The 16,495-nt window shown below is 44.7% G+C and overlaps 1 protein-coding gene across 2 annotated transcripts; it reads left to right on the forward strand.

Moving 5' to 3' along the window:
• The first annotated feature begins 657 nt into the window (after positions 1–657).
• LOC307087915 (WD repeat-containing protein 26) lies at positions 658–15,937 on the forward strand. 2 transcript variants are annotated; one of them, XM_079753609.1, is made up of 14 exons: positions 658–1,232; positions 3,305–3,404; positions 4,501–4,557; positions 5,706–5,842; positions 7,299–7,396; positions 7,584–7,785; positions 8,276–8,414; positions 8,763–8,903; positions 9,691–9,810; positions 11,666–11,811; positions 11,968–12,046; positions 12,276–12,405; positions 12,783–12,977; positions 13,343–15,937. In XM_079753609.1, the coding sequence occupies exons 1-14, from the start codon at positions 943–945 to the stop codon at positions 13,366–13,368; spliced, it is 1,860 nt and encodes a 619-aa protein (XP_079609735.1). In that variant the 5' UTR covers positions 658–942; the 3' UTR covers positions 13,369–15,937. The 2 variants fall into 2 exon arrangements, with proteins under 2 accessions (XP_079609735.1, XP_079609734.1); XM_079753608.1 differs by having other exon boundaries at positions 792–1,232; positions 7,584–7,740.
• Positions 15,938–16,495: the final 558 nt, after the last annotated feature.

Genomic DNA, 16,495 nt, shown 5'->3' on the forward strand with positions numbered 1-16,495 from the left:
TACACTTGTTTGTTAATATTGACATGCGGCTTCGTAATCTCTGAATGGGGGACAGCAACAGAGATGATAAAATAAATGCATAGCATGTTACATAGCCTTATGAATACATTAAATAGATGACCAACATTGATTACCTCCTTCTGACGAAGCATACGTTTTGTCTAACTCTAATCTTTAAAACAAATGATTGAGATTCGGGTGAACCGAAATCAAACATAAACCGGACAGTTTAAGCAAAAGAAACCCTCTGAAATATCCGTTATTCTAATGAAATGTTTTATGATTTCCAAATTCTGCGTGTACTACATGCATGAAAAGTGGCGAAAATAAAGTGAAGATGCAAACACGGCTGTCTCTCATGGTGAGACAAAAATAAAATTAAGAGACATAGAAATTGTACGCTCCGTTTATTAATTATGTTAAAACGAGTTTTTCATGAAGCACTGTAACTCCTGGACGGTAACTCTACCCGGAAACATGGTAGTGTAGGAATTTCCGGTGACGTCAGCGCGTCAGGACTCCATTAGTGTTGCAGCTGTTTGGAGAATAACAACAAAACGGGGGCGACTGTCAGCGCTTTCGCACTTGTCAGTTCTTCGCAGTTCAATAGGGACGAGGCGTCGACACACTGGGAGCTGAAACCTCCTTTCCCACCCGGAGCTTCGCCGGCTTCTAACCACGGCCGCTCTCGGTGAGGAAACTCTGGCCTCCGCTTCCTCCTCCTCCGACTCGGACACCGGCGGAGCGTCACCGCCCCCACGGAAGAAACACCGAGCCTCGGCGGCGGAGGGAGCAGGAGAGCCCGTGGCGTCAACAGTCGGAGCGGGCCTTCACGGTGTTGGACTCGGAATTGCTACTACTTCTTCTTCTCCCTCTCTCCATTCTCAAGCCACCTCAGCTATTCATTTTAATCGAAGTCTAGTCAGCAATCTCGGAATCAATATGCAGGCAAACGGAGCAGGACAGGAATCATCGGAGCTTTCCTGTCTTAATAGCGCACAAAACGGGGAGTCATCCTCGGGTAGTGGAACACACTCAAACGGTCTGCTGTCTAGCACAAATAACGGGAATGGTGTCGGTACCAGTAACGGGGCTTCTACAGGACCAGGCTCCGGGACCGTCTCGACGGTTTCTGGTTCTGACGCCTCGTCGAAGAAGAAGAAGCGACTCTCTCAAGCGGAGGAAGATGTCATCCGATTAATAGGACAACATCTCCACGGACTAGGGCTAAAGTAAGTTCACCAGATCCGCCAATTGAACGAAAAGCTTAAACCCATGTAAGCTTGTGGCGTATCCACCCCCGATGTGTGTGTCGAGGGTTAAAACTGCGAGATGGCAGACCATCATCGTCCCAGAGCCATCAATGCGTTGGACAGACACAAACATGGGGGGATGGGTTAGCTGTGAGCTGTGTAGTTCAGAGAAGAAGGGGTCCATCTTGCACAATAACAGTGTTAGCTCTGTGGCTAACTTCACTAGCCTGCGTTCCAGTGTTGTATTTGTCTAACTGCACGTCTTAAAACACAGTGGGATGTGAACCATTGCACTGAACACGCATCCATCGTGCTCAGAACAAGGGGGAATGATCTGAAACAGGGTTGTTGTGTTTAATTTTTGACATAAAGCCCAATTACAGCTTCTCGCAATCCATAGAATACACAACCCGAGAAAATAACTGTTGTTGCAGATCTGTAAACCACCAGTCTTGTGTTGTGGCGAATACAATCAAATTAATCAGCCGTGTACATATGATAAGATTTATGTACCGAGAACTGTTGGATTGTGGAATTCTACCCACATCCGCCACGTTCTCGGGTGTTTTCATCGTGGATGCACGGTCTTTAAATACCTGACAAACCATTCAGGGTCAGTCGTAGTTGCATTAACACACGGTTATGAAAACTGTCCGGAGTTATTTTAGGGTTCAAACCACGGATGCACTCTTTAAACCTGTTTGGACTGTCATACGCCAGAACACCATCGCATAGATTATCCAGCTATTTATTGTTTATTTGCATGTTTTACCCGCACACATGTTTTTATCCATTTATTCACTAAATGAATGCATGTTGACAGTACACATACACTTAAACGACATAATGCCATTTCATACTATGATGGTAATTTATGGCATGTGCATTGTGTGTGCGAGTCATTCCTGTAGAAGACGGGTCGTTTCTCTCATTGGCGTAGTATACAGTTTCATGGCGGCCCAGGAATGCGCGTCAAAACCAGCTGTTTTAGATTAGAAACGGTGGGTTTCATTCTAATTATAGTATAGCGTCCACTGGACGAACCAAGCCTCTGCGAGAGATTTATTTCTAGTCTTCTGAGTTTGGATCGGCCACTGTCACCATAGGGACCCGAAAATACACCATTCGATTGCGAGACCTCTGCAGCTCTCGGCTAAGTTCACTGTCTTGTGTTAAGCCTCCATTGCACGGCAGTATAAAGTAGAGACAAGAGCAGACAGCAGAGAATGAATGCCCTACTCTGAACACACGGCTGCTGTTGCTGCTGCGCCATTCCATTGCTACCTGCGGATGATGTCATTTTGCCAAAGTGTCAGCAGCCCCTTCTTCTCCCAGTCGGAAATGTTCACGAGCATCAAAGCAGTTGAAGGGTTCTTTGTTTATTGATTGATGTCTTGGCTATTAAGGGCCAACATTTAACAACACATCTCCTTTTCAATTCCACATGAGTTAGTTCATTTTGAGTATGTAACCCTATCATTAGGCATGCCCAGATTAATAAAAAGGCATACATTACAAATGTTGCCTATCACCTTACCAACAAGTGTACTGTAGAATAATGGATTGCAGTGATATCTTAACTCTGTAGTTAGATGTAGCCTTAAACTGTAAAGTAAGCTGTTAGGAACAAACAAAAGCACACATTAAATTAGCTATTTCACCATCTTAATAACCCTTTTAGGGTCAAATATGCGGAGGCAATCAACATATTGTCAAAGAGATGCACATTACAAAACCCCATATCTTTTCCGGATACAATATAGCACAAATAAATAAACAATCTCACCCTGTTGTGACATTGTAGCTGTCTTAAATTTCACAGGTATGGACATAAACAAAGTTAAAGGACTACATGCTTATCCTGGTCTAAATGGTAGTCTCTTAATCCAGCTCTGCCTTAGTTAAGATAAATGGTTGATGTACATGTCCCCTGGTGAAGCTGTTGTTGACAATGTCTTTAAACACTCTTTGAATTATTTCATCACCATTTCTCAGCCTCACCTCGCTGATGCAGTCACCTTTAAGGGTCTTCCTGTGTACTTCCTCTGCAGTCAGACGGTGGACCTGCTGATGCAGGAGTCGGGGTGCAGACTTGAACACTCCTCGGCCACCAAGTTCCGCAACCATGTCATGGAGGGGGACTGGGACAAGGTGTGTGCATGCGGGGGACCAGTGGTCAGAGAGGCTGTTCATTTGAGCTTCAGGTCCATTTTGGCATTCATTGTCACTTTATGTGTTGGGTGTAAGTCTCTCTGAATGCATAGGGATTATAGGACAGTGGGCTTTTCGTAGCATCAAACCCAAGCAAACCATTAGCTTATCTTTTCAGTATGGCGCCATTGTTAAACAGCCAACATATGCTGGCCTGCAGCCAGAGGCAGTCGTCGTCCATTTTGAAGGAGTAATAAAAAAAAAAGAAGAACTAAACTAATTTACCCTGAAAGCTGGTTTCCACAGCGAGGCAATAGCATAACCCTAGGTAATAACATTTCCCTCTGTGACCCTTTGACTGTATAACTAATATCAAGGGTGGGTGGATGGAAAGCTATGGCTGGCTGATGGCAATACAAAGTCCTTATGGGCTGCAGTTAAAGCAGAATGCATCTTCTGTTGTGTTCTAGAGTTCACTAGATTCCCTCAGGTGGCTTTTTACCCCAACAGGAACTAAACGTACTTGTCGGCGGTCACTCATGTAATTGTTCTTGTGGAGAGCTGCAAGAGGGCTCCATTATTTTTAAAGTTAATAGTGAAAAGGCAACAGCGCCCTCGCCATAGGCCTACTGAGGTTAAAAGGTTAGACGACGCCAAAGGCTCTGCAGTAAAAATAAGTCTTATATTGAACAATAACGGAGTGCCATTACAATATGTGTAATAGTTGTTTGGACAACTTGTTTGTTAGATCACTACCAAGCCTTAAGCTTCCCTCTTTAAAACTTGGCCTGACTTTTATTATAAGTAGTTATTACATTAATGCATCTTTTTCGATTAATGGCCCTGTTCATGTAAACATTGTACGGTATGCAATTAACACTTGATTTGTGTCAGATTATTGCAATGTTTGGGATGGCCTACTCCCGTTTTCCAATCTCCCATAGATACTTAAGCCATCTCATAAAACGGACGTTTATTTTGTTGTGTATACATTGTCATTTATCTTTCCTCCCCCCCTCTGCCTGCATAGAAACTGCTGAGCTAACCATTTCTCTCTTTGTCCCTCTATCCCCTCGTCCTCTTTGTGTGGGACCAGGCTGAGAATGATCTCAACGAGTTGAGAGCACTGATGCATTCTCCCAATGCCATTGTGGTAAGCTCTCTCTCTCTCTGTCTCTCTCTCTCTGTCTCTCTCTCTCTGTCTCTCTCTCTCTGTCTCTCTCTATATCTCTCTCTCTTTCTATATCTATCTATGTCTCTCTCTCTCTTATGTCTCTGCCCGGGGAGGGGGGGGGGGTTGGTTCTAGAACACATGTCACACACTACAGGAAGGGTGGACGGTTCAAAACATACCAACAGTCACCCTTTTCTGGCTTTACAGGATCGATACTAATGCAAATAGGGCCATCATGTGTGACCCCTTAATGACATGGCCATCCGTTCATGGTGGGTGGCACGGATTCATTCCCCACCCATCCAGTGACTGTTCCCCATCGAACACGGGCCACATCACTTTCATATATTTGCATGTTTAATGATTCTACCATATAGTTAGATTAAGGTTGTGACATTTTTGTAGAAGTTGTAAGAGGGACAGGTTTCAAAGTATTATAACAGAGGTGTATCATGAGTCCATCATTTAGCATTGATTGACCATGTTAGTCAGCATTTAACAGCCCCCCGTGTTGAAAGAAACGGTCCAGTTGTATCATAAAATCCAAAGACTAGCGAAGGATAATCATTTTGTATTCCATTCAGGGGTTGCCTTATCTTTTTTTACTTGCAGCCGATGTAAGTCCTAAAACGATTGCAGTAGTTATGTGATCGTTCTTGCAAATTATCTGTAGGCCCAAAGAGGCGGTGTTTGTGGGTGTGTGTGCGTCTGTTTGTGTGCGCTTATATCTGTCTTATATTTGCTTGTATTTGCTTGTATTGGGAAGTTTGCAAGCCTTCTCTCCGGGGCTGTGGCACGCACTGCGAGGTTCAGATAAGAAACGGTCCCTTTGAATCCCTTAGATGTCTGCATGGAGCTGTAGCCACCAGTGATTCACACTGTATTATCGGTCGCCTCCATTGTAATTGACCAAGCGTTCAGTTAGCATCGGAGGAGCACCACTCCCAGTGCTTCAAAAAACATGCAGGGAAGCCTTAAAAAAAGGCATGTCAATGGACGATAATTGTCTTTTTGATTGATAACCTCCATAGTTATGGATGTAGGGTGGTCTTGGTCTCATTCCGTACTGTGTTTCTCTCCTTCCCTCCCTCCTCTCTGCCCCTTTCCCTCCCCTCATCTGCGTGCAGCGGATGAAGTTCCTGCTGTTGCAGCAAAAGTACCTGGAGTACCTGGAGGACGGCAAAGTGCTGGAGGCCCTGCAGGTGCTCCGCGGCGAGCTCACACCACTAAAGTACAACACGGACCGCATCCACGTCCTCAGCGGGTACGCCAACACCACCACCACGTCCAACACCTCCTCCACCCACTTCCGTTCCTCACGCTCATCCATTCATACAGCTCTCGCGGGTGCCATAGTAAATCAATCTCGTTCTTCCCTATTCTCCAACATCTAGAGCAGTGGTTCCCAACCCTTCACTTGATATTGTCGTCGAAACCTTCCGCAAATCGCCTCGTATGTAAACGTATGTAAATAAACACGCAGTGGCCGGGCAAAGGGTGCCAGTGTCGCCACTTTACACAATTATTACAGCAGGTATTATAATTGCAAATATTTTTTTTTATTACTACAAATAAACCTTGTGTATTTGTAGTAATGCTGTGTGTGTGTTCAGAATTACATGAATGAAAGATAAGTGCTTAACCCTCCACTATATGATCTTCTTGTGTGTGGACCGCTGCATGCACCTTTTGTGTAACAATAAGCTGCAACCCCTTTTGTGCCGGTCCTGTTCTCGAGGTCACCTTTGTCTTCACCGGGCTCCCCATGGAGTCTGCAGCAGAAATAGAGAGAACCAAATCTCCTTAATGAAAGCCGCTCCCTTACTCATCCATGCTAAACTGTCACTTAGCAGTTATTAACCGCTAAATGGCAGTTGATGGAATCACCCTGCACTGACTACCTCACCTCTGATATCCACTTTTGGACGAGAATCTACTCGCACTGCACCTTTTTAATGGAGAGGGCATTGTAGAATGTCTCCACCTTAATGCACCTTTTGAAAGGAGTTCATTCAGAGGATGTACAATAGCTGAGAACATCCTGTTTTTTTTCTTCCTATTGTGGTATTATACCGTTTGCTTCCTTTTAGTTTGTTTGTTGTGCAGATGTAATGGAAAACAAACCACACTGGTTTGTCATGTCCAGACCAACGTGTGTGTGTGTGTGTCACCCTAGCTCTGGAAATCGTGGAAGTTATTATGATCTGGTCATTAGTTAAGATCCATATCCGTTTAGCACTTACCCAATCTCAAACTCAAAATGTCTTTCCAGATTAAATAAGAGATGGGAGTGGCTGACCGATTGATTTGTCAGCTGCTCATTCTTGCTTGCCTGACATCCATATCCATAAGACCGCTCATTCCTCTCTGATCTGCCTTTGATTCATCAAAAAACTACCAGACCGGATATATGTCCTTGACACTTAATACTGAGTTCATTACTCATAATCAGAAGTACATCTGTTTGTAGTGGAGGATGATGTCATGGACGAAAGGCTGCATATGAGCAATGTGTTCCCTCACAATTCTTAAAGCTACATGGCACAAGTTGGCTTGCCATACTCCCATTGGTCATTTGTTCATAAAAGGACTCTGCTTTTGCCAAAGGCATCCAAGTCTGGAAATACTGTGTCTATTTCAGATAGGTGAATAATAATAACAATTTCCTCAATTTTCATCAAAGCCATCTCTCATCAAGGTTGTTGTTGTTTGCATTTCAGGTACCTGATGTGTAGCCATGCAGAGGACTTGAGAGCCAAGGCAGAGTGGGAGGGAAAGGGCATTGCCTCACGCAGCAGACTGCTGGACAAACTACAGAGTGAGAGAAACGATGCGACAAAAATAGAATGACCACATCTTCTGCAGAGAAATGTGTGTGTGATATGACTATAAACGTTCGATAAACGTCGGGGAATATCGGCCATTCAGCCACCACTCATCCGTCTCTCGATGGCTCTCCCTCCCTGTCTTCCCTTCCCGTCTTCCCTCCTCCCTTCTCACCTCAGCATACCTGCCGCCCTCGGTGATGCTGCCTCCGAGGCGGATGCAGACGCTGCTCAGGCAGGCGGTGGAGCTCCAGAGGGACCGCTGCCTCTACCACAACACCAAGCTGGACAGCAGCCTGGACTCGGTCTCCCTCCTCCTGGACCACGTCTGCAGCCGGTCAGTAGCGCAAGGGGCTAGCATGTGCGCTACTACTGGCATGCGGTAATAGAAACGACCAGCATTTGTAGCTTATGCTTTGACTAACATGCATGCCCATGCTATGAGTAGCATTTGCTAATGCTATGACTAGCGTGCGCTAATGCTATGACTAGCATGTGTGCTGCTGTTAAGATTAGCATGTGCTAATGCCATGACTAGCATGTGTGCTAATGCCATGACTAGCATGTGTGCTAATGCTGTGACTAGCATGTGTGCTAATGCTCAGACACGCATTTGTGCTTCTACTAATAATAGAGCTAAGATGTGTTATGATAAGGGGCGGGGGGGGGGGGGTATTTGCAAAGTATTGACATTTAACAGATCTGTATTTTGAAAGTAATTAATGTGAATGATATGTTTTCGTAACCTCCAAAGTAAACATTTATAAATGCTCATAACAGTTGTTGAAAAGGGGTAAACTGGTCTTGTGTTGCATGTAATTGGTTGTGCCAAACCCTGGCCTCTTGTGACCACTGAACTCTCCTAATTGCAGGAAACAGTTCCCCTGCTACACGCAGCAGATCCTCACAGAGCACTGTAACGAAGTCTGGTTCTGCAAGTTCTCTCACGACGGCACCAAGCTGGCCACTGGCTCCAAAGACACCACTGTCATCGTTTGGCAAGTGGACCCGGTATGTGTACACACACACACACACACACACACAGTGTGCCCAACCCCATTTAGTCATTTGTTTCAGACGTTGATAATTCTTAAGCCATGCTCTCATCAGTCCCTGTGGAGTGTGATGCTTTTTTCATTCAAACAGTAATTATAAATAATCATACGGGTCAACCGTTTAGTGGACGTCACAGTCAGTTGAAATTCCATCATTCATTTCTCAACTTTGTCTTAATTTACGTGGTAAAAAAAACAAGACAGAAATAAATCTATATTGTGGTTCACATGAAGGGCTTCCACTCAAGTATTTTTAGCCTTCCGTGTCAAAGTGTTTATCCCTGCACCCATTTCCATGCTCCAGGAGACTCACCAGCTGAAGCTGCTGCGGACACTGGAGGGCCATGCCTACGGTGTCTCCTACCTAGCGTGGAGCCCAGACAACACCTACCTGATCGCCTGCGGACCCGACGACTGCTCCGAGCTCTGGCTCTGGAACATCCAGGTGCATACACGCGCAGAGACACAGCTAGGCCCAGTGTATACATCCATACCCCCGCTACCTGTAGACGGGTAGACGCAGTATAATATATACCAAGTGGACCAAGTATCTTGGATTCCATTCGACAATTGCCCCCGTCTGGTCATCCATATGAATCAGGATTTCCCCTGCAGTTTCTGTGAGGCGCATATTTGTGTGTGTGTGTGTGTGTGTGTGTGTGTGTGTGTGTGTGTGTGTGTGTGTGTGTGTGTGTGTGTGTGTGTGTGTGTGTGTGTGTGTGTGTGTGTGTGTGTGTGTGTGTGTGTGTGTGTGTGTGTGTATATATATACACCAAATCATGGAACAACTTTTCTGTATCAAGGTATCGGCTCCAGGATGTGGTTATGTTGGGTGTTGTCCTCGTTGTGTAAGCCTCCCTCAGTATAGTCTGTTAACCGCCCCTCTGCACACAGTGGATAGTGCTGGGATAGTCCTGGAGGCGCTGGGTTGGCTCGCCCACGGTCGTCAGTGAGAATATTTTGAAATAGGTGAACAAGTGGCCGCTTGATGGCAACACAGGCAAATCTCTGTGCACGACTCCGCGATAGTCTCTCTCCCTCCATAGATATTCCATAAGCCGTGTACTCAATGACCCCGTCTCTCTTTCACTCCCTCTGCTGTCATTCACCCCTCCCCCGCCGTCCTCCTTTCATTCCTCTTATTTCCCCTCCCCATCCCCCACTTCTGCCCTCCTTACCCGCCTGCTTGTTTTTCTCTCTCTCTCCCCTTCGCTCTGCCCCCTGGTGGCCAGACGGGGGAGTTGCGGACCAAGATGTCCCAGTCCCATGAAGACAGCCTGACCAGCGTAGCATGGAACCCCGACGGCAAGCGCTTTGTCACAGGGGGACAGAGGGGGCAGTTCTACCAATGTGTGAGTACATCGTGCTATACACTTTTAATTACAGGTTTGCATAGATTTTATAAATATAATTTATAGCAGGTGTGTGTGTGTGTGTGTGTGTGTGTGTGTGTGTGTGTGTGTGTGTGTGTGTGTGTGTGTGTGTGTGTGTATATACATTCAATGGAAAAACATGTGTTTTTTGCATTTATATCGACATGGCAAACGTTTGTTTTTGTTTTGTTTGGTTTTCATAAGCCTTTCCTCACCTTTTTTTTTTTTTGCACACTGATATCAACTAGAGATACTGAAACGCCATGGAGGGTCTGTGGGGAGGGAGGTGAGAATAACAGGCCGTTGCCTTGAGGGGAGTTGTTTTGACTGGGGCAGGCAGCTCACTGGACCAACGGATCCTCCCAGATATTGATCAGGAAGCTGTGAACCCTCTGAGCCCGTTTTCTGCTGTTGTTGTTGTTTTTGTTCTCGGACGTCAATGAAGGGTGGCCTAGCTGTTATGTGCATGTTTCATTTCATGGAAATTGTTTCATTTCCAATGTATTCGTCAAAAGCAAAGTTTGTTTTTATACTGCCTTTTGTGGTGAATTATATACGGAAGTCTTATGGGATCTATGTTTTCATCCTGTTTTGATTAACATATTTGTATTTGTAGTATGCATTATGACACTATTTATGCATAATCAATGACTACCAAGGAAACTGGTCCTTAAATATGCCGGCTTTGCTGTAATATTAAATTAAGGAGGGCAGAGACCTCTGTTCCAAAATGAAGATATGGTTTTCAGGCTTCTACTGATTCAGGGGTCGGGGGGAAGACCCTGTAAGAGAGTGTAGTGAGAGAACGTTTTATCCAATAAGCCCTAAGTAGGACGAGAACAAGTCAATCAGTACATTGGGATATTTTGCAGTCGTTGTTCCCAATGTGTTGAAAGTGGAGTGTTTTATACACCTTTTGTTAGACTAAAGGGGGCGCTGTTGCAGGCGGTCATTACTAACATGCTGTACATTCCAAGGTCAACCGAGACGGTGCGTGTGGTTATCTGGCATAGATAATCCTGTGTGTCGGGGCGGGGTGTCAGAGTGGGGGTTGGTGTGTGTATTAACCAGGGTTGCGTGTGACCTCTATCGTTTAAATAATCAAACAGATGGCTAATTTGATGGGCTTATTAGGGCTAGGTTAAAATATTCTATTTTTTTCGATCAATTACGCATTCCTTTGTATTAGGCGGTGATGCCTTTTTATGGACAGCTCGGTGAAGAGGGACCGGAAAGTGGGTTGAGAGGAGAGGGAATGACATGTGCTTCTGGATCAAGGGTGCCAACCTGGGTTGTTACAATGAGTAAAAGCGGGTTAGGCCATCCAGCTGCCCTCTGCAATCGAATATTATATCATGTCATGTTTAAGTTAATTGTTTTCGCTAAAGGTTTTCGCCAAATGTTATTTCTAACACATTGAGTGTCTGCTTAACTACAGAAACGCAATTATCAAAAAAGGGCATTTAAGTGTGTATTCACTTAAAATTTGATTTAAGTTCATTAAAGCATACAGTACTGTGGGTAGTTTATTCCGTGCCTGATAAAGAATAGTGAAATGGTGTAATACTTTTTGGGGTGAACTTTATCCAAACAATATCAATAATGCACATATTGTATCAGAAGGTAAACTTTTAGGAATTATCCAGGGAATATTTGTCACGGATATAAATGTGGATCTCATTTGTAGTATCATATCGAATTGTATCTAAATCAAATAGAACTGTGTCCCCAAATGTTATGTACTGGCATGATTCTTGCAATTTCCGGTTTGTACCTTCATGGTTGAATGAACTTATTACAGGATGCGTCCGCTGAATATGTGTACCGTGTGTAGGACCTGGACGGTAACCTGCTGGACTCCTGGGAGGGCGTGAGGGTACAGTGTCTGTGGTGTCTAGGCGACGGAAGGACGGTGTTGGCCTCGGACACCCACCAACGTATTCGCGGTTACAACTTTGAGGACCTCACCGACCGAAACATGTACGTGTGTCTCACGTTGTGGTCTGTGGAAAACACTACTGGTGATGGTAGTGTCCTTGTTTAGGATTGGGTTACCCCTAAGCAGCACAATGCACTGCTATAATACATTGTTTTGTTCATGTTTTAACCCATGTTTTTTTCTTTTTTTCCTCACAGAGTACAGGAGGACCACCCTATAATGTCGTTTACTGTTTCAAAGAACGGAAGATTAGCTTTGTTAAATGTAGCAACTCAGGTGAGTCAAGTGGCATTAACATCCCCTACGCTAGATCTGTGCCGTTATAGTTATCCGTGTAGCTCACCCTTTCTGCACTGGATAGGGAATGCAAAAAGGTCTGATCTGATCATCTGATCAAACTTATCAACCAATAAAAAAGGAAAAGAAAATTAAATTAATTATTTAAAATTAATTAATAAAAAATTGCCTTTCTAATTGCTTTTCTCCCCTACTATGTTTTCATTAGGGCGTCCACCTGTGGGACCTTCAGGACCGGGTACTGGTGAGAAAGTACCAGGGAGTGACCCAGGGCTTCTATACCATCCACTCCTGTTTCGGAGGACACAACGAAGACTTCATCGCCAGCGGCAGCGAAGGTGCGGACATCTCCGGAGACAGAGCCATAACATGAATAATGAATAATGGCTCCTTGTCCCGAGCCCTTTAATGCATGCAGCGCAGGCGCCTTCCTTGTCCTTGCTCCAAATCCTAGCCATGTGCTATGTGCCATCTGTAATCTCTTGGAGATTAGACTTTAGTTATGTTACGAGGTTACCACCTACCAGTATGATTCTAATATGTGGATTGCATATGTTTTCTCTAGGAAAAGAATATGCATTATATTCATAACGCAAAATAATCATGGCCTGATTTATATTTGAGCTTTTCTAAAAATGTTCTTAGCTTGCCTAATCTTAAAAGGAGCCATGTTGACTCCTTGCTGTCCCGTTGACCCCTTCCTGTCCCCGCCCAGACCACAAGGTGTACATCTGGCACCGCCGCAGCGAGCTGCCCATCGCCGAGCTGACGGGCCACACGCGCACGGTCAACTGCGTGAGCTGGAACCCGGCCATCCCGGGGCTCATGGCGTCCGCCTCGGACGACGGTACGGTGCGCATCTGGGGGCCGGCGCCATTCCTCGAAACGCAGGAGCCCGACGGACTGAACGGTAACGGCACTAGGTGTTTCTCCAGTGACAGTTGGGTGGAGTGAAGGCTCCCCCGTTGGTTGTTGTGTTTATCCTCGTTTTTAATATCCTAGTTGGCAAAGTTTTATTTCTGTCATTGCATGGTATTAAACCCCTCATGTAAAAATTGGCTTGTATAGTATTCTTCTTTAGTTTCCCAGCATATATTTATTCATGCATTTTGTACTTTTGCACATTTATACTTGTTTTTAACTCTTATTCTATTTGTAACATGGTTTTTGCTGCTGCTTGATGTGCACTTTCGTGAGGGAACCTTCACGGGGGGTTAATAAAGTTCCTTTCTATCTACCTTCCTAACTAATCAAGTAATTTTTGTTCCTCCCTAGAAAACTGCAGTAACATGGATAGTTGATGGTGACTGAAAGTACAACAGCTGTCGTCTCTCCAAACAAAAACCACAAGTCCACGACGAAAAAGCCGGGCCATTGACCTCCAACCGCAACCAGAAGAATAACAGCCACAAACAAGTCAACAACAACAAACAAACAACCACCTGAGAGCAAATAAAAAAGGCGAGAGGAAAAATTCAAACTGCCTCATGTTCCAACCCAGACAAAACTGTGGAGGTGGCGGGAATGAAAAAAAGGCACTCAGCAAACATCCAGGTCTTCATCCAAACCCCTGATTGTTAGCCAGAGATTTGGAAAGCAAGTCGCTCCACGGTGGCTTCCACCACCTACCCCAGCCTCCCCTTCACAAGGCCCCAGGCGTCCAAAAGTCTCTTGCGCAGAGCCGCCTCCACCTCGGACTAGGAACCCAACATCATGCCCCCCCGCCCTCCCTGGTCTCCCTCAAAGACAGACACTGCAGACTCGGCGTATAATCTTCGGACGAAGTCTGTCTGCCTTTCTATCCCTCACATATATATATATACATATATGTATATGTGTGTGCGTGTATATATGTGTGTGCGTGTGTGTGTATACATGGAGACCGGCATGGGGGGTGTTCTGGGGTGGATGGTGTACAGGGGGGTATAGCAACTCTTCTGTATGTATGTGTTTTATCTTCTTGCTCTTCTTACTCTAAGCTATATTCTTCGCACTCGAGTCGTTGGACGAAGGCTACAAAAAAAAATCGTTAAAAAAACACTGGTCAACCAACCGACAAAAGAAGACACAAAAAAAAGATTATGCTCGATGTTGAATTTGTTTTTCTTGATGATCCCAGCGTTATTCCCCTTTTAAGAGGTGACTCTTGGCTTGGAGTAGAGAGCGTGGCCATTGAAAGCTTTAGTGTGAAGAATACACTGTCCCTTGGTTTCTTTCATTTAGGACAAAGTTGCTTGAGGTTCTATTTTAGTTATTTTTTCCATTCCCGTAATTATACAATCTGAAACAGAAGTATCTGTGGTGTTGTCTGTAGGATGAAGCCCCCACCCAATCATCACACAGTTGAGCTCGCTATCGCACATCTCCCCCCCCCCCCCCCCCCCCCCCCCCCCTCTCTCCTGCAAGAGAAGACGTAACCAAGAGGGACTGTAGTTGCATATCATTGGCGAGAAGAACGTTGACTGCAAAACCAGGGCTTTGCTTTACCGCCATTTTCTATGACCTCTGTCTAAGAGACATGCTCGCAGACACAAAAGAGCATTAGAAACCCCTCTCTTTGCACACTAATGACTACACTTGGTGTGTGTGTGTGTGTGTGTGTGTGTTGTGTATGAGGGCAGGGGCATGCATACCTGCATCAGTGTGGGTGTGCTGTTTGTATTTGTGTGTGTGTATGTTTGTTTTGTAAGCCCGTTGTAAACTTACACCAGCAGAAGAAACTTGCTCTCTCTCCCTCACCCCAAACCCCCACTGCTGCCCCTCAAATCCACCAGTTAATATTGTAAAAGGCTTTTAAATCAACTCTTAAGTTATCCAAAGCCCCATAGCGACCTCTATCTGTGGAACTAATGAAAACTTGAGAGCCATTTTGTAAAAACATATTTTGCTTTTTGCTTTTTTAATCTGGGGCTTTTCTTTTACATTGAATCTGTTTTATATATAAATATATATAAATATATTTCTCCTTACCACACATCCTTCCAATGATGATTTGTTGGCATTGGCAGTCTTTCTTTGAAGGGGGTAACCTGGGTGGAGTTGAAGGTGTGTTCTGACCTTTTTGATTCGTTCTTTTCGACATTAGTTGTTACCGGGCGCGTTATGAGTAAAGGTTGATTTCAAAGATGTTCATGATTGTAATCACTGAAGGGTCATGGCTTAGCGTCACCCAAGGGATAGAGGCAGCAAAAACCAGAAAAGCTACAAGCCCAGGGACAGTGCTTGGGGAATGTTCCTAATTTCGCGAGACACAAACCCGACTGCCTTCCTCGTCACACATTTGCACAAACACCTTCAGTACGTTCAACCCTCCTCCGTTCCCCCATTGCACTTTGACTGGTCTTTTGCTTTTCTCTTGAGACGAAGACCGGAATCTATTTGGTTCTATTCTATCAAGACTTCTGGTGGCAAAATCCACCCCAAGTTTGAAAACTAAAACGTTTTGTTAATTTGTACCAACCCTGAGGAGAAAACCCCCGAAGAGCTGAATTCCTTGTTTTGCCCTCAATGTGACCTGACACGGGGGTGGAATATAATATTGTACATGACACATCAGGGAACACAAACCCACGCGTACAAAGCATAACAGCCTCATTTTGAGGCTGCCACACATTGCGGGGGCTTGGAAGGATAACTAAAGACCCCTCACACACACCCACCAAGTTGTTCAGTGGCCACAGCATCATTCAAGGTTTTCTTCCCGTTTTCAGATATGACTATTTGATACAGACTGATAAAAAGGTTTAAAACAATGCTTTTCTGTCTGTTTTTATTGAACTTTTTGTTACTTTACTTTTTTTTTTTCTCATATATATAATTTTTTTTTGGTTGACCGCTATCCCTGTATGATTATATTAAAATATAACTAGACTTTCGGAGTCCTTTTTATTTTTAAATCCTCCTAGTAACTCTTACTTTTTTCCTTTTGCAATTATTTTAATATATCTACCACTACTAATACAAATCAATATGCACCGTTTAATACCTGTCCCAATAGGAGTATGGGTCTTGGGAAATCTGTTGCCTAGGACTATGACTATTTTCAGGTTCCAACTATCCAGCCCTCGCCTTTGAAAGAGATACCTTCATGTGAAACTCTTCTTCTTCGCATGTTTCTGTTGAATTATAGCTCTCTTTCTGGGGTGTGTGTGTGTGTGTGTGTGTGTGTGTGTGTGTGTGTGTGTGTGTGTGTGTGTGTGTGTGTGTGTGTGTGTGTGTGTGTGTGTGTGTGTGTGTGTGTGTGCCAGCTTTTACTTGGCAGTCGCTAGTCGTCCACCCGTTATCCAAACCAAATTCATGAGGCTTATACACAGTGGGCTTTCCGTCTGGTGTGCGTGGGTCAATCGTCTTGAAACTCAACGGTCTCTGAATTCCGTTTCAACTGCTAGACCGGCGGATGGGCTTGCATCTCTTCCTCCACGCCGATGG

Source organism: Pollachius pollachius (genome assembly GCF_949987615.1).
Source record: "Pollachius pollachius genome assembly, chromosome: 16".
NCBI classification, from domain to species: Eukaryota; Metazoa; Chordata; class Actinopteri; order Gadiformes; family Gadidae; genus Pollachius; species Pollachius pollachius.

What these genes read in the sequence shown, in the direction of transcription:
- LOC307087915 (XM_079753609.1), top strand. Translation starts at nt 943, where the DNA reads ATGCAGGCAAACGGAGCAGGACAGGAATCATCGGAGCTTTCCTGTCTT. An exon ending in TGCGCTACTACTGGCATGCG is followed by an intron (nt 7,786 to 8,275) that starts GTAATAGAAACG and finishes TCCTAATTGCAG; the next exon opens with GAAACAGTTCCCCTGCTACA. An exon ending in TGTTAAATGTAGCAACTCAG is followed by an intron (nt 12,047 to 12,275) that starts GTGAGTCAAGTG and finishes TGTTTTCATTAG; the next exon opens with GGCGTCCACCTGTGGGACCT.